The following is a 26,402-nucleotide window of genomic DNA, read 5'->3' as shown; positions in this document are numbered from 1 at the left end:
ATGAACTCCTGTTGCTTAGGCTGCCCGGGCTGCAGTGGTTCCTTACGGCAGCCCCGAGGACACTCACACAGGTTTTGCTGCACACGGGACACGTCCTACAAGGGGCCAGACAGGTGGCTGCTGACACACCTTGGGGACCTGGTGAATGTTCCCTCTCCTTCCTCACCCAGGCTGGTTCTGGCATATCCAGGCCTCCCCCGCTTCCTTCCTCCACTGCCCGTGCTGGGGATGGGGTTCTGGGGTGACAGAGGCTGATGCGGCTCTGCCCTAAGTACTCAAGGGACAATGACATGGACACTTCCTTTCAGTTGCTGGTGCCCGAGACACGGGGGTGGGGGACAGGGAGCGGGTAACCTGGTAAATCCTGCACAGTCATAACGGCGGCGGAGGCCAGGTTTATCCCTCAGATCCCTCTTGGGGCCCCCTGTCCCCAGTGTCTGGATATTTGGAACCTCACAGGAGAGCCTCCCCGGCCACCCTCCACCGTGCTGACTTTGTGCCTGGCACCCCTGAGAACACTTTGCGCGTATCACCTCATTTAATCCTTACATGCTCCCCCCCCCCCCCCCGCCTCCCGTGAGAAGATCATTACCTGCATTTAGTAGATGAGGCGTTGGAGGCACAGAGAGGTTGAGCGATCAGCTCAAGGACACACAGCAACACAGCATGCTGTCTTCATGACAGCGCTCTCATTGGTCCCATCACGACCATTTCCCATGCAGGTCTCAGACCAGAACATTCTACCCAGCATGTGTGTGGCCTCTGATATTTCTGTGGTGACAGCCCCAGGCAGAACTGACACCTGGGAACAAGGGGCTCATGTTTGCGCATGTGGAAACTTACAGGATGTGTCTCCCCCTGGGCTGCCAAGCAGTTCCATCCCCGTCTCTTCTGGGAGCGGCCTGCAGACGCGACCAAAACCAGGCATCGCACCAGGCACCGCAAATCCGGCCCCAGGAGCGCCAGGTGACCCACACAGGTCCAGCCATGCGAGTGCAGACAAAACAGCAACAGCAACAAAACACAGTTAGTTCCGGGGAATCACAGGCCCAAATAGTAATACATTTCTTTCTTAGCATGGAAAACTCATACAACATCAGCATTGGAGGCTCCTTTCAGATATCAAGTGAATATTAAGCCCTTTGAGGCCGGGCGCGGTGGCTCACACCTGTAATCCCAGCAGTCTGGGAGGCCGAGGCGGGAGGATCGTTTGAGGTCAGGAGTTGGAGACCAGCCTCAGCAAGAGCGAGACCCCGTCTCTACTAAAATTAGAGAAAATTAGCCAGGCATGGTGGCGCCTGTAGTCCCAGCTACTTGGGAGGCTGAGGCAGGAGGATCGTTTGAGCCCAGGAGTTTGAGGTTGCTGTGAGCTAGGCTGATGCCACTGCACTCTAGCCTGGGCAACAGAGCAAGACTCTGTCTCAAAAAAAAAAAAAAAAAAGAGTCAACCATAAGAACTCTACATGCCAATGCTGGAACGGTTTGAGCAGGTGCATAAATAATGAAATATTGGATTATAACCTAAAGTATAAAATAAATGTCCATGAGTCCATACTGGTATAAATAAATGATTGCATAAATAAATAAACAGGGGAGAAGAGACATATCGCCTGTGCGGAAGAATTGCAAATAATTGATGTAGCTATCCACCCTCAAGGAGATAACTCCCTGCTGTTTAAGCACCGGCTGCACACAGTGATGTCATTCCAAAAAGTGCAGTATAAAGGCCGGGAGCGATGGCTCATGCCTGTAATCCCAGCACTTCGGGAGGCTGAGGAGGGAGGATCTCTTGAGGCCAGGAGTTTGAGACCAGCCTGGGCAACATAGTGAGACCCCATCTCTACACAAAATTTAAAAATCAGCTATGGTGGCACCTGTAGTCCCAGCTACTCGGGAGGCTGAGGCAGGAGGATCCCTTGAGCCCAGGAGTTGGAGGCTGCAGTGAGCTGTGACTGCACCACTGCACTCCAGCGTGGGTGACAGAGCGAGACCCTGTCTCTAAAACAAAGAAAAAGACAGTCTGAATCAAGTGTGGAGTCAGTTACTAATAACGTATCCATCTTGCTCCATTCATTGTGACCAATGTACTCCACTGATAGAAGATGTTAATCACGGGAGAAACTGGGTGCAGAGTGCTCGGGAACTCTCTGTGCGAAGTTTGCAACTTTTCTGTAAATCTAGAACTGTTCTCAATAATAAAGCTTACTTTAAGAAATGTGGCCAACTGCATACATTGATGTCCCTTTAAGGTGGCCCCGGACTCCCACTCGGAGTGTCTGTGGCCGAGCACGATTTGCAGAGGCAGCCCTGGCTCTCTGGCAATCCCTGGACTCCTTCTGGAAGGGAAGGGCTCGAGCTGGCTGAGTCTGACCCCGGGCTCTGGCTCCTTCACTCCCCTGGGAAACGTTCAATTCCAGGCAGAAGAGGTTTGCCTGGGGCTGCCAGCGCTTCTAGCTGCAGGGCGTGCTGACTCAGGGAACCCAGGCGGTGTCAAATTAATTCTTCTCCGCAACTCAGAGCTGCCCGCTCAGCTGCGAGGCCAGCTGTTTAGGCCGGAAGGATGGTGGAGTGGTTTCCCTCCTCTCAAGAAACTACTTATCTCCTTGCCTCTGTTCCGCTTAGGGCGTGAGCTGGCAATCTTTGGGGGTGGAATCTGTCTATGTAACGGGCGTCCCCTCCCTCCCTCCCTCTTGTCCTCAGTCACTCATTCATCAAATGTTCTTTGAGTAACTGCCCTGTTCCCAGTGCATCCTCGGGTCCTGGAGGTAACGGATGAGTCAGGTGTCACCCAGCTCCTGTGGATGACAAGGTCAAAACAGAGTAGGTGCCCCAAGGAAGTGAAAACATCGGTCCACGCAGAAATTCACACTCGAATGTGCACAGCATCGTGATTCGTAACAGCCCCAAGTGCCCACTGACAGATGGATGGATCAACACAGCGTGGTCCGTCCACACGTGGAACATCACTCGGCCATGAAAAGGGACGAGGCTCTGACACAGGCCACAGCGTGGACGCACCTTGAGGACGTCGTGCTCAGTGAGAGACGCCAGACATGGAAGGACACACAGTGTGAGACTCCATTTATATGAAATGTCCAGAGCAGGCAGATCCACAGAGACGGGATGTGGATTCGTGGGTGCCAGGGGCTGGGGATCTGTGGGTGACTTAATAGGGTAGGTTTCTTTTTGGGGAGATAAAAATATCTACTTGATAGAGGTAGTGGTTGTGTGACATTATGGATGTACTAAATGCCACTGAATTGCACACTTTAAAATGGTTAATTTATGTTATGTGAATTCCACTTCAACTAAAAAAAAAAAAAGCTTAAAATAAAGCCAGAAGAAGGTTTTAAAGAGGCTCACTGGGGTGAAGAGACAACTCACACGCCCAGGGTCCCGGCGTGTAGGAAACACATTACCCACGTACAAGGTTACCCAAAATGGTGTGACAGAATTGCAGGCTGACAGCGGATGCGCCAAACCTAGCTGGGTCCTGCCACACGGCATTTAGAAACATTCTACATTTGCTGTCAAATTGGAGATGTGACACAAAAAGTCTAGATTTCCATCTTTTCTGGGATCAGGAGACCTTTCCTTCCCAGCGGATAACAAACAGTCTTTTTTTTTTTAGACGGAGTCTCACTCTGTCACCCAGGCTGGAGTGCAGTGGTGTCATCACAGCTCACTGCAGCCTCCAACTCCTGGCCTCAAGTGATCCTCCTGCCTCAGCCTCCCGAGTAGCTGGGACTACAGATGCCACCACCACGTACAACTAATTTTTCTATTTTTAGTAGAGACGGTGTCTCGCTCTTGCTCAGGCTGGTCTCGAACTCCTGGCCTCAAGTGCTCCTCCTGCCTCTGCCTCCCAGAGTGCTGGGATTACAGGTGTGAGCCACCGCGCCCGGCATTCAACAGATAACAGTCTAATAATCAGCAAGGATTGTCCTCCGACGCTCTCCCGGGTGTCAGAATTTCCCTCGGATTCCTTTCTCTGCTTTCCCGGCCCCCACCGGCACCTGAGTCTACAGTGCCTGTGGGTGTAGAATCATCTAGAATCATACCTTACACCTGTACGTGGTGTCCACTGTGCGCCAGGCACCACACTGGGATCTTCACAGTGTGATCTTGTTTATTCCACACAGTAACACCAGGAGGCAGGTAGAAGTCCATTGCACAGAAGGGGAGACTGAGGCTGGGTGAGGGGACCCTGCGCAGGTTGCACCGCTCAAGGCGACAGAGCTGAAACTCCATCCAGGCCACCTGACGCCTGCCCTGAGTGCTTGCTCATTGCACTCGCCTGCCCCCTTCTGCCTGGCCGGCACGTGTGCGCAAACTCTATCCAGCTACCAACTCCTCCTGCCAGAGGAAAGTGCTGTCACTTTGCAGCCAGCACTGTCTTGGATTCCCGCCAGGATGTGACTCAGCCTCCCATCCCTGGACGGTCCATGCAGATCCCAGGTTGGCTTCCCATCAGGTGGAGTGTCACTGGGCACCAGCTAAAATGTCCCGCTGCGGAGGGCATCCCAGCAGCACGGAGCAGAAACAGTGCGGGTGACCCAGAGAGTCTGAGAGCCAACCCCAGCCCCGCCACCACCGTGCTGCGGGCCTAGGTGGCGCCTTCTCCTCTCGTAGCCTCGGTTTTCCTCATCAGTAAAATGGGAACAGCCCTGGGACCTACTTTCATTCATTCAACAAACACAGTCACATGTTGCTTGATGATGGCATGCATTCTGAGAAATGCATGGTTAGGCAATTTCATCGTTGCATGAGCAACACAGAGCGTACTCACACACACCCAGTTGGTACAGCCTGCTGTATACCCCAGCTGTATGCATAGCCTTTTGCTCCTAGGCTACCAACTGCGCAGCATGTTCCTATACTGAGGCGTTTGTAACACAATGTTATTTGTGTATCTGAACAGAGAGAAGGTATAGTAAAAATATGGTATAAAGATAAAAAACTGTGCACCTATATGGGGCACTGGACGTGAACGGCGCTTGCAGGACTGGAAGTCGCTCTGGGGGAGTTGGTGAGTGAGCGGTGAGTGAGCACGAACGCGAAGGTCTAGGACGTTGCTGTGCGCTACGCAGACTTTATAAACACTGTGCACTTAGGCTGCACTAAAATTATACAGAATTAAAGTAATTGTGCTACAACGTTGCCATGGTGACAATGCCACCAAGCGACAGGAGTTTTTCAACTCCTTTATAATCTTATGGGACCACCGTTGTATGATGTGGCCCGGCACTGACCGGAATGTTGTTACGCGATGCATGACTATGTGTGTTGGGTGTCTGGTCTGCAAGACAGACGCAGGGGCCCAGCCAGGCTGAGTCCAGTCTGGAGGGTGCTACAGGTGGTTTTCAGTGTCAACGCTCAGTGCCAGCGCCCAGTGACTTGATCAAGCGCGAGTCTAGGTGTTGTTGTGTTTTGCAGATGTGATTAATACCCACAACCCATCGACTTTAAAGATTTTCCTCCACCGGGCGCGGTGACTCACGCCTGTAATCCTAGCACTCTAGGGGGCCGAGGCCGGCAGATTGTTTGAGCTCAGGAGTTCGAGACCAGCCTGAGCAAGAGCGAGACCTCGTCTCCACTAAAAATAGAAAGAAATTCTATGGGCAACTAAAAATATATATAGAAAAAATTAGCCAGGCATGGTGGTGCGTGCCTGTAGTCCCAGCTACTCGGGAGGCTGAGGCAGGAGGATCGCTTGAGCCCAGGAGTTTGAGGTTGCTGTGAGCTAGGCTGATGCCACGGCACTCTGACCTGGGCAACAGAGTGAGACTCTGTCTCAAAAAAAATTAAAAAAAAAACAAAACAAAAACATTTTCCTCAACGACGTGGGGTTGCGATAGGATTGCAATTTGTCAAAAGGCCTTAAGAGCAGAAACAGAGGTTTTTCTGAGGAAGAAGAAATTGGGCCTCTAGACTGCAGCATCACCTCCCGCCTGCTGGCCTGCCTGGAGGATTTCTAGGGACAGAGGAGGAGTCATTTCTGGGGTGGTCAGGGAGGGCTTCTCTGAGGAGGTGACTGTTACGTGGAGACTGGGGCAAAGGCAAGTTCAGGGGACATCAGAGAACAGACCAGGGTGCCTGGCACAGAGAGAGGAATGAGGTGTGGGGGGTGGGGAGCGGATGGAGGGTGACCATGGGGGTGGGGGGAGGCAGGGAAAGGGGACAGGCTGCGGTTTTCAAGGCCAGGTGAGCTTGTTATTAGATTTCCCCAAAAACGGGGTCTTCGCTGATGTCATGAAGTTAAGATGAGGTCACACTGGGGTAGAGCGAGCCCTACACCCAGTGACTGATGTCCCTATCAGATGAGGGAAGTTTGGGCACAGACACAAAGTGGGGGAGCCCACGTGCCCCCTGTCTGAGCATGCAGCCGCCCTGGTGAACACCAAGCCGGACAGAAATCATCTTGAGTGCTAAAATGGCGCAAGTCAGGTAAAGATGGGCTGTTCACGTGGTTTCAGGGGGCTCCCTGCACACACTCACCAATTATAAAACAGGAAAGACCCGTCTCACTGAGGAGGACCCGCCGGACACGCCCTTAGCCTAGGACTCAACGACATCGCAGAAACAGGGCAGCTTGAGGTCAGCTGCCTCCCAGGGGGACTCGCAACCCAATGCATTGAGTGGTCCCAGAGTGTCTTAGACCTGGGCTTTGCGGCGGGGCTTAGCTAAGTGGCCCTATGAGACATTGTTGGGTAATCGAGGTGAAATTTACTAGATAGCATGTGAACGATAGTGTCGTATGACTGTTACATTTCCTGATTACGACAATCGCACTATGCTTATGTCAGAAAGTGTTACATAAATGCTTCCTTGCTTTGAGGAAACACACACAGAAGTATTTAGGAGTAAGGGATCCTCAAGTCAGCAACTTATTTTCAAATAATTAGAAAATATGGGCCGGGCGCGGTGGCTCACGCCTGTAATCCTAGCACTCTGGGAGGCCAAGGCGGGAGGATCACTCGAGGTCAGGAGTTCGAGACCAGCCTGAGTGAGACCCCGTCTCTACTAAAAATAGAAAGAAATTATCTGGCCAACTAAAAATATATATAGCAAAAAAAATTAGCCGGGCATGGTGGCGCATGCCTGTAGTCCCAGCTACTCGGGAGGCTGAGGCAGTAGGATCGCTTAAGCCCAGGAGTGTGAGGTTGCTGTGAGCTAGGCTGACGCCACAGCACTCACTCTAGCCAGGGCAACACAGTGAGACTCTGTCTCAAAAAAAAAAAAAAAAAAAAAAAAGAAAATATGTATACATATACACGCACATACATATTTACTACACACTTGACCCTTGAACTTCTCGGGGTTAGGGGAACCAGCCACCCCTGCACAGTTGAAAATCCACATATAATTTTTTTTTTTTTTTTTTTTGAGACAGAGTCTTGCTTTGTTGCCCGGGCCAGAGTGAGTGCCGTGGCGTCAGCCTAGCTCACAGCAACCTCAGATTCCTGGGCTCAAGCGATCCTCCTGCCTCAGCCTCCTGCATAGCTGGGACTACAGGCATGCGCCACCATGCCCGGCTAATTTGTTCTATATATATTTTTAGTTGTCCATATAATTTCTTTCTATTTTTAGTAGAGACACGATCTCGCTCTTGCTCAGGCTGGTCTTGAACTGCTGAGCTCAAGCGATCCACCCGTCTGGGCCTCCCAGAGTGCTAGGATTACAGGCGTGAGCCACTGCGCCGGGCCCACATGTAACTTTTAACTTCCCCAAATTTAATTACTAAAAACCTCTTCTTGATCGATAACAAAACAGTTGATGAACACAGATTTTCTACATTATGTGGATTATGCAAATACTGTATTGTTACAGTTAAGTAAGCTAAGAAAAGAACATGTTATTAAGAGAATCACAAGGAAGAAAAAAAATACCTTTACAGCTCAGTACTGTGTTTATCGATACCGTAAGTTTACGCCATCTGTTTACAAGCTGAATTGTCTGAAATGGAAAACAACCCCTCTAACGACAGTAGAAATCAAACAATTCGACTTGTTCCTGTAATGTCATGATTGTTCTCTGCTTCTTGGGAACACTTCTGGCATCACGAGTGGCACTTACATAGAGACTCCATGGTGTTATTCAGGGTTTTATGGTATTGCACGAAACACGATGAAAAATACACGAGAACCTCGAGAGCTTGCTTTTTATTGCGATAGCCGGGAAAGGAACCGCTCACGTGGAGATGGTTAGAGTCCTGCGGTGTTTTTAACGAATACTCGCTACACCGTAACAGCAACAGGGGGTGGCCACGAAATGATTATGGTGCTACAGTATGTTATTATGGCTAATTTTATGCAGCTGTGATTTAATACTGCACCTTTGTGTTTGATTACCTTTCTCTAGACTGTGAATGGGGCCACGTGTTTGTGTGCATAAGTGTTGATGAATTTTAACGTTCCATAATAGATTTGTGTATATTTTATGATAGTAAATGATAAAATAGACTAACAACCTACATATATTTTATGCATTCATGACATGCTTAACTTTTTCTTAATTTTTTACTTTTTTAAATTAATTATTTAATTTTTTTTTTTTGAGACAAGAGTCTCTTGCTCTGTTGCCCGGGCTGGAGTACAGTGGTGTCATCACAGCTCACTGCAGCCTCCAACTCCTGGGCTCAAGTGATCCTCCTGCCTCAGCCTCCTGAGTAGCTGGGACTGCAGGTGCCACCACGATGCCTGGCTAATTTTTCTATTTTTAGTAGAGACAGGTGTCTCACTCTTACTCAGGCTGGTCTCGAACCCCTGACCTCAAGTGATCCTCTTGCCTCGGCCTTCCAGAGTACTGGGATTACAGGTGTGAGCCACTGCACCCAGCCTAATTTTTTATTTTTTATTTAAATTAAAAGAAATTTTCAGAGTATTACAGGCGTACAAAGGCTTTGCTTACATAAATTGCCTTAGCACCGCCTGAGTCAGAGCTACAAGCATGCCCATCCCTCAGACAGCGGGCACAGCATCTCTCAGGTGCGAACTTACCCATCCCCTCCCCCACCCCCACCTGCCTGACACCCTGTGAATGAATGTTACTTCCCATATGTGCGCTTCTTAATTTTTTTGATTTTTCTAGACTATGTGGTTCATCTGTGAGTTGTCTCAAATTGTTGGAAATCTTCAAAAAGTTTTCCAATGTGTTTATTGAAAAAAATCTGCATAGAAGTGGACCCCTGCTGATCAAACTCATGTTGTTCAAGGGTCAACTATATATATACATATATATGTATATGTACACACACACATATATATACACAGACACGTATGTATACTAATCTCTCTCTATATTATATACAGGACTAGATGGATATTGGACTCTATAGATACACACACACTATTCCCTGTAAGCTGTTCTCTGGCTACGCTCTTCTCTCTCTATACATATATTATACTATTTTCTGTCTATATATCTGCTTTTCTCTCTACATATATATTATTGGTCTCTATATGTGCTATTCTCTCTATATATACTTTTGTTTTTTTGAGACAGGGTCTCACTCTGTCACCCAGGCTGGAGTGCAGTGACGTCATCACAGCTCACTGCAGCCTCCTGGGCTCAAGCGATCCTCCTGCCTCAGCCGCCCGAGTAGCTGGGACTACAGGTGCGCACCTATATATACTATTCTCTCTCTCTCTCTCTCTCTATATATATATATATATATCTATATGTATATATACACACACACACACACACACACACACACACATACACACACACACGGTTGATCCTTAAACAACATGAGTTTGAACTGCCTAGGTCCACTTTTATGTGGATTTTTTTCCAACCAAACTCAATTCAAAATACAGTATTCAAGGCATGTGAAACCCATGTGCGTGGAAGGCCAACTTTCTGTACATGTAGGTTCTGCAGGGCCAACTTTGAGACTTGAGCAGGCACAGACTTTGATGCAGATTTTGATGCAGAGCCAATCCCCTGCACATATGAAGGGACAGCGGTACTGCTTCCTCCATATACGCTGTCCTCCCTCTCTGCATCATACAGAGATAGAGGACAGCGATCCCACTCAAGCTGTCAACACGTGCATCTGTCCCTACACCCGTACACTCACCATCTTCTGTATTATACACAGGAAGAGGGACGGACGGATTTTGGGCGCTATCTACACTCACAGAAAATGCTAAAAGCAAAGGCAGCGAAATGTTGACAACGGGGTAACCCGGACACAGGTACACAGATATTCCTTTTGCCATTCCTGTAATTTTTTTTCTAAGTTTGGAACTCTATCAAAATAAAAAGTTACAAACAAACCAGACGCAGAGCACTCGGTGGTGAAGGAAAGGGGCTGAGGGACCCATGTGACACCTGACTCTGCACCTGCTCCTCCTCAGCAGTGAGACCTGGCCACGCACCCCCCACCCTGTCCTCAGTTTCCCCACTTGGCCTTCGTCCAGTCCCTCAACCTACTTCTGCCGGGCCCAGAGCCTTTGTACACACTGCTCTCTCTGCTTGGAACCCGTGGCCTCCCCCGGCAGCCTCCTCCCTCGGTTCTGCCCTCCTCCTTTATCCTAGGGGATCAGACCTCTCCTGATGCCCCTGACATGGTCAGACCCCACCCAGGGGCTCTCGCAGTGCCGTGAACCCAGCTGCCACATTTCACTGGGTTGTGAGGCTATAAGGGACTGGCATACAGTGGGTGCATATTATTAGAATGAATGCATGGAGAAATCGAGGCAGCTCTCAGCTCTAGCTCTGCAGGCGTCTGCAGAAGGGGAGGTGGGGGTGAGGGTGGGGGGGTGAAGGAGTCAAGGAAAGTGCCAGAAGGCAGAGAGCACAGGGCTCTGACATCCCACAGGGAAGCACAAAGACCCTTCTCCCCGCCCACCTCCCCGGCGGGGGTTCCTGAGCTGGGAGGAATAGAATCCCAAGCTGTCTGACCCCAGACAGAGGGGCCTGTGTGTGGTCCCAGCTGGACGCTGGCGCCAGGGGCCCGCACTCGTTTCCAGAGGCGAGGAAGACAGCAGCCACGCGGGCGAAGGCGCGGCTCAAGGCCCAGGCTGCACAGCGAGGCCGCTGTCCCGCAGACACGGAGCTACTGAGCCCCGGGGGGAGCCCCTGCAGCTAAGAGAAGCCGTTTGAAAGACAGGCTCATCCTGGGTTCACACGGCCTCACCCCCTCCCAGAACGGGCCTCCAGTCCACATCGAAGCTGCCTTCAGCCCCAGGTTTGTCTCATGGAGGCTTGGGCGTGGGGATAGCTTTTCTAAATTAAAAAAATACTTTTTAAAATTAGTTTTCTTTTTTTGAGACAGAGCGTCACTCTGTTGCTTGGGCTAGAGTGCGAACATAGCTCCCTGCAACCTCAGACTCCTGGGCTGATGCGATCTTCCCACAACAGCGCGCCAGCACGCCCTGCTAATTTTTAAATTTTTTATATAGACGAGGTCTCCACTATGTTGCTCAGGCTGGCATTGAACTCCTGAGCTCAAGCAACCCTTCCACCTCGGCCTCCCAAAGTGCTGGGATTACAGGCGTGAGCCACAGCACCGGGCTGGGTTATCGGTGGCAGAACAGAGAACCAGAGTGAACAAGTAACAACCAAATAATAATAGTAACACTGGAGATGATCATTCACTTGTGCAGCCTTCATCATTTCGAGAGCCCATCCCAGCTACCTCACCGATATCTCAGGACGATTTTGTGAGTGAAAGATTATGATTCGTATTTTACAGTTAAGGAAACAGAGACACTAGGATGCCCCAAAAGTTGCCCCAGGTGGCAGAGCAAACCTGTTGGGGAATTGGGATTTGAACTGCGGCCATCAGATTCCAAAGATGATGCCGTTTTGGCGAATAACATCAGAACGTACGGCAGGGAGTCTGTGTTGCTGGGAGAATATTGTTACGTCTAGGACGGTTTTCTGCCTGGAGACACCAGGTTGAAGAAGAAGGTTTTCGACGTCCAGTACACTGGAGTGCAGTGGCCTCATCACAGCTCACAGAAACCTTGAACTCCTGGACTCCAGCGATCCTCCTTCCTCAGCCTCCTGAGTAGCCAGAGCTACAGGCACCACCACACCCAGCTAATTTTTTTATTTCTATTTTTTGTAGAGATGGGATCTCACTATGTTGCCCAGGCTAATCTCAAACTCTTGGCCTTAAGCGGTCCTCCTGCCTCGGCCTCTCAAAGTGCTGGGATTACAGGCGTGAGCCACCACGCCCTGCCTAGTGACCCTTTCTACATATTCAGGCATCGATATTATTTACATTGAGTTGAAGAGAGAGACTTCTAGAAGGGCCCGTGGAAGGGAGAAAGAAATTGCAAAGGTGTGTGGACAGGAGCTGTAGGTGCTGACCGAGGGGACATCTCTCTGCTGAAACTTGCAGACCCTGAGTGCAAACCCCATGGACATTGGTACCGACAGACAGGAGAGTCTCAGCTCCTCTGAGAACAGGCACCTCTTGCCACAAAGAAATACACAGGTGCCTGGGATTCAGAGGTCTGGAAATGACTGAATTCAGAAGAGGCCTGAAGTCCTTAAATATGGGGGACCCCTCTTTCCCAGTGGGCGCCCCATTCTGCTTGGACATCAGTAGACAAGAAGTTCGCAATGTCCCACATCAGCCCAATGGAGATCTGTTGTTTTATTATATTTTTAAAACTTTTTAAAATATTTTTTTCTACGGCTATACCACCCCGAACACACCCAATCTTGTCTGATCTTAGAAGCTAAGCAGGGTCAGGCCTGGTCAGTGCTTGGATGGGAGACCTGTGTTTTAAAGCAGTCTTCTGCACTGCCTTTAAACCCGACTCTCTGTCAGGCTTGTTCATTCGTCCTAGTTCTGCCTTCCGGAACCCTCCCCAAATGAGATTTTTTCCAGAGCTGGAAATGCTTTCTCAAATTCTCTTTCTTCAGGCTGAACACACCCAGCCCTTTAGACTATAACTCCCCAGATAGTTTACATAACGACCTCTTCCGCGTCATGTCCTGCGGGTGAGTTTCTTGCATTAAAAGAGAGAGGCAGGAGCACTTGTCTTCAGCCAGGGAGTCAGAGTCATGCATCTTGGCTGGACGTGGTGGCTCGCGCCTGTCATCCCAGAGCTCTGGGAAGCTGAGGCAGGAGGATCACGTGAGCCCAGGAGTTCGAGATCAGCCTGGGCAACATAGCAAGACCCTATCTCCAAAAATGTTTTTAAAAATTAGCTGATTGTGGTGCACATGTCTGTAGTCCCAGCTACTTGGGAGGCTGAGGCAGGAGGATCGCTTGAGCCCAGGAGTTGGAGGCTGCAGTGAGCTGTGATGACGCCACTGCACTCCAGTCTGGGTGACAGAATAAGACCCTGTCTCAGGAAAAGAAAAATGCATACAGCTTCCTTCCTGCATGTTTTTTTGTTCCTACCGGCGTCCATCACTCATTCACTCAATATCTATTGAGCGTCGACTGTATGCCGGGCACTATCATCAGGCTGGGATACAACAGTGATCAAAACAAAGATCTCTGCCCTTGTGGGCCTCTGCTTGGCGGTGTGTTCAGCATATAGCGTGGTATAAGCATCCCCCTAACTAAATACCACAACCTGAGAGCCTTCAAACAGCGTTCGTCCTCTCATAAATCTAGAGGCCAGAAGTAACCCTGAAATCAGTTTCACTGGGCAGGGCGCGTCCCTCCTGGGGGCTCCAGGGGAGGACCCCCCTCCCGTCTTTCCCAGCGTCTAGCGGCCACCCCTGTCCCTCGGCTCTGGGCCCTTCCTCCCCCTTCAGAGCCAGCAGCGCAGCGTCTTCCAGTCTCTCTGCCTCCGACCCTCCTGCCCCCTCGTGGGAGGGCCCTGTGCTGACACTGGGCCCCCGGGTCATCCAGCATGATGTCCTCATTTTAAGATCCTTAACTTAATCCCATTTGCAAAGTGCCTTTTGCCACGTAAGATAACAGTCACAAGTTGTAGTGATCAGGACGTGGCTGTCTTTGCAGAGGGCCATGATAAAGCCATTATTCAGGACGGAAACAATTCAGGCAATTGGCGAGGAGGTGATGAAAGGGGCGAGGGAGGCTCTCCCTGAAAATGTGGCCCATGGGCAGAGAGACCCAAAGTAAGTGAGGCTGGGCATGAGAGAAAAGCATCCTGACCCGAGGGAACAGCCAGTGCAAAGTTTGAAGGTAAGAGTAAGCCTGTCAGGAAGGAACAGGTAGGAGCCACTGCAGCTACCAGGGCAGGAAGGGCGAGGGGAAAGGAGGTTGCAGACTTGGGGGGAGGCTAGACACCGGATTTTCAATGGAATGAGCATTTGCCTGTTTTTTTTTTTTGTTGTTGTTGTTTTGTTTTTTTTTTTTTTTAGACAGGTCTTGCTCTGTCACCTAGGCTGGAGAGCAGTGGCGTCATCACAGCTCACTGCAGCCTCCAGCTCCTGGGCTCAAGCGATCCTCCCACCTCGGCCTCCCAGAGTGCTGGAACTACAGGCATGAGCCACCGTGCTGGCCTGCCGGAGGGGATTTAAGCTAGGATAGGACGTGGTCCTTCCGGCTGCTGCATGGAAAAATACGCTGTCACCTGGATTCGTGGGAACCAGGTAAGAATATTGTGGTATCAATGAGATAGTTTTAGGAGAATATTTAGAATTCTTAAAATAGCGTAGAGGTGGGGGCTCTTTTGGAGCTCTGGGTGGGGGGAAATCAATCTTAAATATCCACCATGTGCTTGGCCCAGAGAGTCTGCTATGAGGTCTTGCCCACGTGGTCTCAGCTCTCACAGAGTGTGGAGGTGAGAATGTGAGCAGATTAGACCCGGGCCAGCCCCTGGCCAGCTCCTGCCTAGAGATGCCCCGGCCAGGCAGCACTTCCAGAGGAGGCTTTTGCTGCCCCCCTGTGTATCCCCTGCACCCACCTGCTGTGTCCCCTGCCCCTACCTGCTGTGTCCCCTGCACCCACCTGCTGTGTCCCCTGCACCCACCTGGGAGGGGGGCCAGGCCCACTCCCTCCATGGCCGACTCAGGAGCCTGGAAGTCCTACCTGGGAAGATCCTCGTCCTGCCATTCCTCCTTCACATCCACGTTTTCCATCCGCAGTGTGGCCTCGGTGGTCCCCATGGGAGCAGGAAGGGGTGCCGGCTTGGAGCAGGGGTGAGCTCTGAAGGGGATGTGCAGCGGAACGGGGTTTACTGGGCGATAATCATAATGACAGTCCCCACGTGCAGCACGGCTTACTGAATCACCGCCCAGTTCCCTGGGGCTTCCCCATATTACAGGTGAGAAAACAGAGGTGTGGAGAGCTGAGGACACCCAGGTGGGTCTAGAGTTTGAACCTGGGCAATAATGAGCCTTCAGCTGCAAGCACCCCTCCCTGGGAAGCTCTGAGTTCCACCCTCTCCTGAGAGAGCCAGGACCCAAATAGACTCATTCTCCCTCCCTTACCTTGGACCTCAACTGGGAAGCAATAAATCCAAATAGTCATTTATACTAAAGTGTGAATGACTGACGTGCTTAAGCTTCCCTACTTTCAAAGAGGTCCTGGTTAACTCCAATTCATCTCCACCTGCCACCTCTACCAGGCCACCTGGTCTGCCCCTCTGTCCTCCCAGGAAGCAAGTCCTAACAACCTGCTGACCCCGGTGCTAACAGAGGCAGTGTGGAGAGATCATCATCACCATCAACTACAAAATGCCTATTTTGTGTTTATCGTACTGAGGAGCCCACGGTGGGGTAGGGGTAGGGGGTGGCGCTCTGGGTGGTGGTCCAGGCAGGATCAGAGCTACCAAGTGAGACTGCATTTGGGTCTGTCCCGGGGCATGGCAGACTCTCAGACCACTCACCTCTCTGGGCCTCAGTTTCCCTGTCTGTAAACGGAAGGGTTGAATGAGAGGTGACCTCCACGACACTGTCCAGGCAGAACATTCCAGGATCTTATGATTCAACTAACGTCACCTGTTTTGTGCCCTGAAACCAGCGGTTGGCACCTGGTGGAGATTCTGCCACCCCTCCCCCACCCCCTATGACATTTGGCAATGTCTAGAGGCTTTTCTGTTTGTCACAATTGGGGGCAGAGAGTGCTCTAGGGTGGAGGCCGGGGGTGCTGCCCAACACCCCACAGAGCCCAGGAAGGCCCCCCCACCACCGAGAATGATCCGGCCCCAGCTGTCCCTAGCTCCGAGGTTGAGAAACCCTGTTTTAAAGGGAATGGCTGTTTCTCTGTTCGCACGTTAGTGAAAGGATTTCAGGCCACGTCACCCCGTTACCTCCTTCCAGCCTCCCAGCAGCTCCTGTCTTGTTATGTCCCCTTTCCAGCATCTAAGGCCCCCAACTCGAGTCACACCCCACCTGCCCTCCGTGGGCCTGGTGCATGCCTAACAGTGTGTCACCCGGAGCCCCCAGCGTGCATAGATGGTGGCTCTGCACTTGGGATTGTGGCTCAGCGAGGGAGGACTGAGAGGGAGCCCAAGCCAGGCGAGTGCCAGGCAGGAAGGGGGAGGCGGCAGGGGATGGCTAAAGCCAGCCCCTCCCCCACTCAGGGTGCGAGTTCCTCACTCCATTCTCTGTCCTGAATGTCGTCATTCATTCATGGAGGAGGGACAGTAACATGCAGTATGGAAAAAAAAAAATCCCTTCCGGATGCTCCACGCAACGGCAACCGCCTAGACCCTTATTGCGAGGGACAGTTTGCGTCATGTCCGTGGAAATTCATCCGCTATCTGGAGGGAGCGGTCTGTCGCCTTATCTGAGCCCCCAGGAACAAGCTCCCCTAGTCCTTGGGGGCATGGGGGGACCCACAGCTGGAGCCACATGTGTTGGGTCCATAATCCTTTAAATATGGGGTGTGGTGGGTCCCCAGTGGACCCCATACACTCCCGCATTGAGATCCTGGCTTCACGTTTGGGGACGGCAAAGGGAGCAGAGAGAGGCAGGCAGGAAGGACGGGACAGGTGACAGGCATTCATCTGAGCTCAGATGTTGAATTATTAGGGCATCACATACAAGTTCCGAAACGGGGGTGGGGGGCTCTGTGTCTCTAACCATCTCCCTGCCTCCCCACCCCCCAGGTAAGCCTTTATCGACACGCTTAGGGAAACCTTCCAAATCCACCACCGGTGGCTGTCCTGGTCCCTCTGGGTGTTATAAATAGGAGATGACAGAGGCGGGACGGGTCCATTTCAGCCGCCCAGGTTTTTTTTTTATCCGCCTAAGCTCTAAGCAGCGTCCTGAAAATGGTGCAAAGCTCTGCCTTCCAGGGACGGTGCGTGGAAGGTGAGTGGTGCCCGAACGAGCCCGGGGATGGCATCGGCGACAGGGATGTGGGGGCCTTGGAAGAGTCACCGGACCGTGGCCCTCTGCTCCCACCCACCCGCTCTGCTGCAGAGGGAGTTAGAAGCAGCAGATGCCACCGGAAGGCGCCTGCACTCACCTCCGCAGCGGCGGCCTCTCCTCCGCCTCACTGGCAAACAAAGACCAGCCCGGCCCTGGCGCAGCCGGGCATGTCCCGCGGTCCCCAGGCCTTCAGAGCATCGAGGAGGAAGATACTCGCAGGGGCGGGTTCTGCATCCGAGGAAGGTCACCCAGGGCAACGTGGCCAGCGCCCGCGGGCTCTTTTGTCCAGGGGGTGGGGAGCACAATTCCCAGTTAGCGGTGGGCTCCCCGACAAGGGGCTGTGGCAGCCGCGTCCTCTGTCACCATCGCTGCCCGTGCCCTGTCGCCCAGGAAAATGCCTCCTTCTTCCCGGCTCCCAGCTGACAGAGAGGCTCAGGCTTCCTTAAGACAGTTAATTCCGCTGCTTTTGTGTGCAGGGGGTTGGAGGGTGGTGGCAGGGGGCAGGCCTGACCACAGAGCACAGCCCCCTGCCACAGTCCCAGCCTCGCCATTGGCTGGAAGGAGAAAGCATCTCCCAGAGCCACGCCAGGCAGAAATAATTTTCTGATGGCGCACCACAGATTCAAAAACAAAACAGGGCACACACAAATAAATAAATGGTGCCATGGCCTCATTCCGTAGAAAATGGGGGGTCGGGGAAGGAGGTCTTGGGGGCATTTCCCCTTTCAAAGGCAGCAGGGGTGGGAGGTGTCCCCTAAGTAGGCAAAGAGATAAAAAATGTCCCAGGGACCCCGTTTTGTGGGTCCATCAGACACCCACGCGGCGCTGACGGAGCTGTGCACCCTGAACCAGACTGGGTCCCTGGGAGGCAGGAGTTTTTCAGACAGACTCGCCCCTGCAAACAGCGCCCCCTGCAGTTGTGCGTGGGGAGTGGCGCCCACCTGGAGGAGTTTGAGGGGACGGTGGGATGATGTAGGGACTCTTTGGAAAAAGCGTCTTGGCAGATAGAATTAAGTTGAGGATCTTGAGATGAGACTGTCCTAGATTAGGGTGGGCCCCAAATTCAATGACAGGTGTCCTTAGAAGAGAAGAGAAGACATGCAAGAGGGGGTGGCCGTGTGAAGACGGAGGCAGAGATTGGGGTGAGGCTCCTGCTAGCCAAGGATTTCCTAGCTTCCAACAGAAGCAGGCAAGAGGCATGATATGGATTCTCCTGCAGAGACTCCAGAAAGAACCAACCCTGCGGACACCTTGAGCTTAGACTTCCCGCCTCCCGAAAAGCAAGAGAATACATTTCTATTGTTTTAAGCCACCCCATGCAGTGGTATTATATTTTGTTTCAACAGCCCCAGGAAACAAAGTATACGACCCTAAGTAACAATTGGGATCTGTTCTCTCCTGCTCTTCTGACTTACTGGGGTGGTTTTTCACCTGTTCTTTGAGCGAACACACCGAGTGCATTCCTACCGCAGGGCCTTTGCACGTGCTGTGTCCTCTGCCAGGAACACACTTCTCCAGAACTTCATGTTATTCGTGTGTCAGTTCAGAAGTTACCTCCTCACAGGAGCCTTCCCAGATCCCTCTCCACCCTCCACTCTACCGCCCTGTCACCCTCCATCCATTGCCCAGTTTGATTTTTTTTAGTATGATGAACTTTAAAAAAAATTGTGGTAAAATACACACAACTTACAATTTACCATTTTAACCAATTGAGACTGTACAACTCAGTGGCATTAAGGGCATTCACACTGTTGTGCGAACATCACTACTATCTAGTTCTAGAACCTTTTCTTAAATGAAAGCCCTGTTCCCATTAGCTGTCAACCCACTCCCTCCCCAACCCCTGGCACCCACGAATCCATGTCCCATCTCTGTGGATCTGCCTGTTCTGGACATTTCATAGAAACAGAGTCTCACACTGTGTGTCCTTCTGTGTCTGGCGTCTCTCACTGAGCACGATGTCCTCAAGGTCCATCCACGCTGTGGCCTGTGTCAGAGCCTCGTCCCTTTTCATGGCTGAGTGATATTCCACATGTGGATGGACCATATTTTATGTTTCCATTCATCCCTTGATGAACACTTGGGTTGTTTCCACCCCTTGGCTGCTGTGACCGTGTGTGTATGAGTGCCTGAGTCCCTGTTTCTAATCTCTTGGGTGCATTCCTGGGAATGGAATTCCTGGGTCACACTGTAATTCTACGTTTCACTCATTAAGGGATCTGATTTTTTTTCACAGCACTTACCACTGGTTGAAACTATTTACTTATTTCTTTGTCGATCCTCTGCCCCTCCACCCCTTACTAGGATCTAAATTTCCAGAAAGCAGAAACTTAGCTGGTCTCATTTACCAATAAGTTCTCTGCCTGGGGCAGCATCTCCTGGTGCCAAGGAGATGCACAGGAAATTCAGGTAGGATGCACGAATGCTGGTCCCTTCACGGACACTTGATGACTGAGGCTGGCCCCTCACTCGCGGAGTCTGTAGCCCTCCGGACCACAGGCATTAAGGCAACCTGTCCCGCAGCAGGGGCCAGAAAGCCCTTCTGGGGACAGAAAGAGCCCTGAGACCTTGGCACAAGGTTTGGACTTCTCACCTCCTGGCTGGAGGAAGTGGAGCTCTTGCAAGAGACACTTGTGTTAGTTGAAGGGGATATTCTGGCCGGTCCCCAAGCACAAGGTGTGAATAACACTTTGCTTTCAGAGAATTCCTGTTTGCTTGGGAGAAGCAGGTGGTTAAAGAACTGCGCTGATTTGGGGACATCCTTGGAGAGGGCTCTTTGGGGGAGATTTCCTGTTACATACGGGACAGGGGTGATGACGATGTCTGTCAGGCCGGAGGAGTGAGCAGGAGTCAGATGGCTGAAGAGGGAGAAAGGCTTTCTGGACAGACAGGCCTGCCCGGACCAGTTTGGCGCTTTGAGGAATAGCAGCTTGTGGCCAATGGCACGGGGCCTGGGAGCTGTCCGTGGTGCTGCAGCTGCCACCAAGGAGCCGCTTAGGGTGACCTGAGCTTGGTTCCCTGTCTGTTTTTGTTTTGTTTTGTTTTAAATTGTGGTGAAATATACATAAAATTTACATTTTAACTATTTTTAAGTGCACAGCTCAGTGGCATTAAGCACATTCACATTGCTGTGCAGACATCACCAGCCGCCCTCTCCAGAACTTTCTCATCTTCCCAAACTGACACTCTGTCCCCATGAAACACTCACTCCCCGCCCCCTCGCCAGCCCCTGGCACCCACCACTCTACTTCCTGTCTCTGTGGATCTGATGACTCCAGGAACCTCCTGTGAGTGGAATCACACAGGACTTGTCCTGTGTCTGGCGTCTCTCACTGAGCACGATGTCCTCAAGGTCCATCCACGCTGTGGCCTGTGTCAGAGCCTCGTCCCTTTTCCTGGCTGCGTGATATTCCAGTGTGTGGAGGGACCATGCTGTGTTTATCCACCCAACCATGGATAGACATTTGGGCTGTTTCCATCTTTTAGTTCTTTGTGACTCGTACTGCTATGAACACGTATGTTCACGTATTTGCTTGAAGACCGGTTTTCAGTTCCTTTGGGTAGATACCTAGGAGTGGAATTGCTGGGTCCTATGGGAATTTTATGTTTAACTTTTTGAGGAACTGCACGACTGTTTTCCATTGCAGCTGCACCATGTTACATTCCCATCAGCCATGCACACGGTTCCAATTTCTCCACGTTCTCACCAACACTTGTTATTTTTCATTTTTTTAAAAAATAAACCTATCCTAATGGGCATGCAGTGGTATCTCATTGTGGTTTTGATTTGCATTTTCCTAATAATAGATAATATTGAGTCTCTTTCTATGTGCTTATCAGACATTTGTATACCTTCTTTGGAGAAGAAAGTATTCATATCTTTTGCCGATTTTTGAGTTGGCTTGTTTGTGTTTCTGTTGTCAAGTTATAAGTATTCTTTACGTATTCTGGACACTAGATCCTTATAAGATATATGACTTGCAAAGTTTTCTGCCACTCTGTAGGTTGCCTTTTGATATTGTTGATGGAGTCCTTTGACGCACAATGTATTTTATTTTGGTACAGTCCAATTTATCTATTTTTCATGTGTTTGGGCTTTTGGTGTCACATCTAAGAAACTGCTGTGTCACTGAAGGCCAGGAAGACTGACCCCTGTGTTTTCTTCTCAGAGTTTTATAGTTTTAGCTCTTATGTTTAGGTCTCTGATTCATTTTGAGTTAATTTTTGTATTAATATATGACCCCTGCATATGACATGGGGGTCCAAATTCATTCTTTTGCATGCGCATATCCAGCTGTCCTGGTGCCATTTGTTGAAAAGATTATTCTTTCCCAATGAAGCACATTTTTTTTTTTTTTGAGACAGAGTCTTGCTCTGTTGCCCGGGCTAGAGTGAGTGCCGTGGCATCAGCCCAGCTCACAGCAACCTCAGACTCCTGGGCTTAAAGCGATCCTACTGCCTCAGCCTCCCGAGTAGCTGGGACTACAGGCATGTGCTATCATGCCCAGCTAATTTTTTCTATATATATTTTAGTTGGCCCAATAATTTCTTTCTATTTTTAGTAGAGATGGGGTCTCGCTCTTGCTCAGGCTGGTCTCGAACTCCTGAGCTCAAGCAATCCGCCCGCCTCGGCCTCCCAGAGTGCTAGGATTACAGGCGTGAGCCACCGCGCCCAGCCGAAGCACATTTTTTGTAAGTTACATTCAATAAAATTTACATTAAAAATGCAGTTGTGAAAATGGGGCCTCTATGCTACTGGTGGGCATGCAATTGGTGCCACCTTTCTGGTGGAACTCAGGTGCTATATATATCAAAAACTTATGTTTAAAATGTTGATGTTCTTTTTCATTATGCCTCTAATTTCATTCACTTTTCTTTCCTTCCTCTGTCCCTCTCTTTTTCCTTTTCCCTTTCTTTCTTTCTTTCTTTCTTTCTTTCTTTCTTTCTTTCTTTCTTTCTTTCTTTCTTTCCTTCCTTCCTTCCTTCCTTCCTTCCTTCCTTCCTTCCTTCCTTCCTTCCTTTCTTTCTTTCTTTCTTTCTTTCTCTCTCTCTCTCTCTTTCCTTCTCTCTCTCTCTCTCTCTCTCTCTTCCTTTTCCTTAGACAAGGTCTTGCTGTGTCATCCAGGCTGGAGTGAAGTGGCATCATCATAGCTCACTGCAACCTTGAACTCCTGGGCTCAAGCAATCCTCCTGCCTCAGTCTCCTGAGTAGCTGGGACTACAGGTGTGAGTCACCACACCTGGCTAATTTTTCTATTTTTTTGTAGAGACTGGGGTCTTGCTCTGTTGCCCAGGCTGGTCTCAAATTCTTGGCCTCAAGTGGTCCTTCTGCATTGACCTCCTGAAGTGCTGGGATTACAGGCACGAGCCACCACACTTGGGCTAAATAAGATGTCTTTAAACAGAAACAGACATAAAATGAGGTCATGTATTGATTGGTTGGCAAAACTATGGTGACCAGACGCTCACAGGAACTAACCCGTGTTTCCCTTAGGAGTGATTGTCAGTATTCGCAAGCTCGGTGTTCACAGCGACTTTATAGAGCAGAACTAGTGAGAATTGACTGTATCTACTTCTGAGGGCTGCTGTAAGGACTAGATCCGATTGTGCATGGAAAGTATTTAGCATAATGCTTGCAGTAAATAGTAGGAAAAAATATATTATGCCACCCAGAGAAAACACAACAACAGGCCCACTTTGGTGATGAGGATCAGCCTTCATTATCTAATTAGAACTGCAGGGACTTGGAAGGATGCCACATGTAATTTCCACGCTGGACCCTAGCCAGGCCATGGCAGGGGAGGCTGCATTGGCCAGACCCGCCAGACCATGCCTAGTGGCCACACATGGTCGTGAAGACATGGATGGAAGAATGCCATCTACTAAATCACCAAATGTGGCTTCTCTTGGCACCCTGGGCTCTCCATGGTGTCTGTCCAAGAAATAATTAGTCCTGTATCTGTAAGATACATCCTATAAGATGACAAAGGAATACCACTCCTCAACGTCAGCCAATGTGCTTTTTACTCTAACTCTCTTGCAATGCTTCATTGTCAAAAAGCCAAAAGATTTGAAAGACTTCAGCAAAACAAAAGTTAATAGAAGGACAAGACTTTTTTCTTAGAGACAGGGTCTCACACTGTCACCCAGGCTGGAGTGCAGTGGCATAATTACAGCTCACCACAGCCTCCAACTCCTAGGCTCAAGCGATCCTTCCACCTCAGCCTCCCTAGTAGCTGGGACTATAGGCACCACCACGCTTGGCTGATTTTTTATTTTTTTATAGAGATGGGGTCTCACTAAGTTGCCCAGGCTGGTGTTGAACTCTCAGGCTCAAGTGATCCTCCTGCTTAAGCCTCCCAAAGTGCTGGGATTATACACAAGAGTCACTATGCCCAACCAATAAAGGGAATGAGGCTCTGACACAGGCTACAGCGTGGATGGACCTTGAGGACATCATGCTCAGTGAGAGACGCCAGACACAAAAGGACATCTAGTGTGAGATTCCATTTATATGAAATGTCCAGAACAGGCAGATCCACAAAGACAGGCAGTGGACTAGTGGTTGCCGGGGGCTGGAGGGAAGGAGGAACAGCAAATGACTTCTAATGGATATGGCATTTCTTTTCAGGGTGATGAAAATGTTCTGGAATTTGACAGTGGTGGTTCTTGCATGACTCTATGAATATACTAAAAACTATTGAATTGTACACTTTAAATGGGTGAATTGTATGATATGTGAATTATATCTCAATAAAGCTGTTGTTAACTTTTAAAGTGCCATACTGATAATGCAAAGTTTGATTAAGATCTGCCTCCCTGCTTCTAAGTTCCCTGAGGGCTGGTACAATGTCACGGTTGCTTCCTGCTGCATCCTGCAAATGGCCCAGCCCACAGTAGGCGGCTCATTAGATAGCTCTCAAAACCAGACACATTTAGAACACCACCTCTCTCCACCATGACACTGTGGACACGCAGGGCTGCGTCACTCTCTGTGGTGGGGCGTCCTGGGAACTGCAGGGTGCTGAGCAGCTTCCCTGGCCTCCACCCACTCAATGACAGCAGCACCCCCTCTAAGTCATGACAACCACAAATGTTTCCATACAGCTTCAAGCCTCCTTTGGTGGCAAATTGCCCTTGGTTGAGAACCACCAATTTAGGGGCACTGAATATTTGAATTTGGGGCACTCCGTGGGCCTTTCGAAGTCCCCAAATAAAGGCTGGTGGCCAGGGGGTGTTGGAGGGACACTCAGGACTTGGCCACGTCAGAAGGGCCTCGTCCACCCAGCCAGAGGGTGGTCAGCAGGGCTCCCAAACCCACCCATGTGGGACAAAGAGAAAAACCCTCCATGCAGGAGGGGACATTCAGGTGGCTGTGAGGACCCTGCAGGACAGAAGGACCAGCTCCCGAGCAGGAAGCCGCAAGGACCCCTTCCAGGGCGGGCCTCGGGTGCAGAGACCCCCACATCTGAGTGGTTAACGGGAAGTCGGGGCTCCAAGTGACTAGAAGGAGGGCGCGGGCTTGAATACAGACTGCCCCTTCTCAGTAGTTAAAGGGAAGGCGGGTCTCCGAACAGGGGGCGGGGCTTGAGGGAGGGGAGGGGCTTCAATATAGACTTCCCCACTTGAGTGGTTAAAGGGAAGGCGGGGCTAAGACTAGAGGACAGGACTTGAGGTAGGGGCGGGGCTTGAATACAGGCCTTCCCATATAGGTGGTTAACGGGAAGGTGGGGCTCTGAGTAGAAGGCGGGGCCCCCTCACGGGGCGGGGCTCGAGACAGCGTCCCCATTGGCAGAGAAGGAAGTGAGAAGGCGCCAGCTTCGCGCATTGGGCGGGGCCTGGGGCGCGTGGCGGGGCGCGAGCGGCACGCGGCTCGGGGGCGGGGCCGGTGACGTCACGGGCCCGCCAGGCGCTGGGAAGACGCCAAGATGGCGGCGAGTAGCGATCGGGGTTCCGCGCAGGTTGTTGGCCCGCAGCACAGGTAACGGCCCTTCTCCCGCGCCCCGCGCCCAGCCCGGGCCCCGATCCCGACCCCGACCCCAGACCCGCGGGAAGCCGCGCCGGGAGGAGCCGCAGGGCAGCCTCTGGGTCGGAACCGGCGGGTCGCGGGCTGGGAGGCTGGTTCCGGCTGAGATGGCTGCGGAGCCCACTGTGTCTGTAGGGAGCGGGGAGGAGGCTCCTGACGTGAGAGGGGCCCGGGCCTGTGTGTGGGGTCGGGGGATGGAGCCTGGGCCGGGCCCGGCGGGGCCCAGCCTCCAAGGGGGCCTCCACCTGCAGCGGGCCTGGAAGGAGAAGGTGGAGACCTGGGGGGGCGGTACCTGGCCGGGCGGGGGAGGGGCGGGAGCTGACCCCTGCTGGGGTAGCAGAGTCCTGGGAGGGACCCGACCTGCCAGGGGAAGAGACCTGGGATGGGGAGTGGATAGGGATGGGGACGAGGAGACAGGGACCTGGGAGGGTGACAGAGGGAGGGGCAGAGACGGAGGTGGGGAAGAGGGGCTGAGACTTGGTGGGGAGCAGACTCAACACGGGGGTGGGGGAGGTCCTGAGGCCCAATACCGGTGGGCACCTGAGGTTTCCAGGGAGCCGGGCCCTGCCGGGGCCCTGCTGGGACAGGGAGGAGGGTGAGCAGGACCTGGGTGTGTGGATATTTATGACCTAGTGCAGGATGGGGACCCAGGCATTTGGGAGGGGAGGGAGGCTGGAGGAGAGATGGGGGGGCAAAGGCTGGGAACCCACAGGGCAGGAGGGCTCAGTGGGTAGAGATATGGGGGTGGGGGATGCAGATCTGTAGCCCAGATACACAAGCACACACTCCACACCCTTCTATGTACTCCTTGGAGCAACTCTACTGTCCTTAGTCCTTCCACGTGTCACCCAAGACCCCTGTGTCAGTTTCCAGCTGGTATGACCTGGGCCAGATTTCTCACAGCCCTTGCTGAGTCCCCACAGATGCTAGCCACCCCTTAGGCACCTGGTACTAGTAGATGACCGCACCTTTCATTACTACTCTATTTCATAGATGGCCACACCTGTTGTTACCACTCTATTTCAGTCCGTCAAAGGTAGACTGAGGCTAGTGTTTCAGTCTCACGCTGTGGCAAGTTAGCACCACCGTCCCATCAGCTGGATGGCTGAGAT

General features: G+C 51.4%; 2 protein-coding genes across 2 annotated transcripts in view; one reads left to right on the top strand and one right to left on the bottom strand.

The window, feature by feature from the left end:
* ATCAY (ATCAY kinesin light chain interacting caytaxin) overlaps positions 1 to 15,054 on the bottom strand; it is a 30,189-nt gene extending 15,135 nt beyond the window's left edge. Inside the window, exons 1-2 of the mRNA XM_045544797.1 lie at positions 14,978 to 15,054; positions 844 to 902 (exon numbers count right to left, since the gene is read on the bottom strand). Of these exons, the coding sequence (XP_045400753.1) occupies positions 844 to 902; positions 14,978 to 15,054 (136 nt within the window). The remainder of the gene's footprint in view (positions 1 to 843; positions 903 to 14,977) is intronic.
* A 10,147-nt stretch (positions 15,055 to 25,201) lies between these two features.
* The window catches only part of ZFR2 (zinc finger RNA binding protein 2), a 30,537-nt gene continuing 29,336 nt past the window's right edge, over positions 25,202 to 26,402 (top strand). Inside the window, exon 1 of the mRNA XM_045548035.1 lies at positions 25,202 to 25,245. The gene's annotated coding sequence lies outside the window, so the exon portion shown is untranslated. The remainder of the gene's footprint in view (positions 25,246 to 26,402) is intronic.

Source organism: Lemur catta, chromosome 1, assembly GCF_020740605.2.
Source record: "Lemur catta isolate mLemCat1 chromosome 1, mLemCat1.pri, whole genome shotgun sequence".
NCBI classification, from domain to species: Eukaryota; Metazoa; Chordata; class Mammalia; order Primates; family Lemuridae; genus Lemur; species Lemur catta.
The sequence above is the reverse complement of the archived record's forward strand: the minus strand, read 5'-3'. Positions and strand labels throughout refer to the sequence as shown.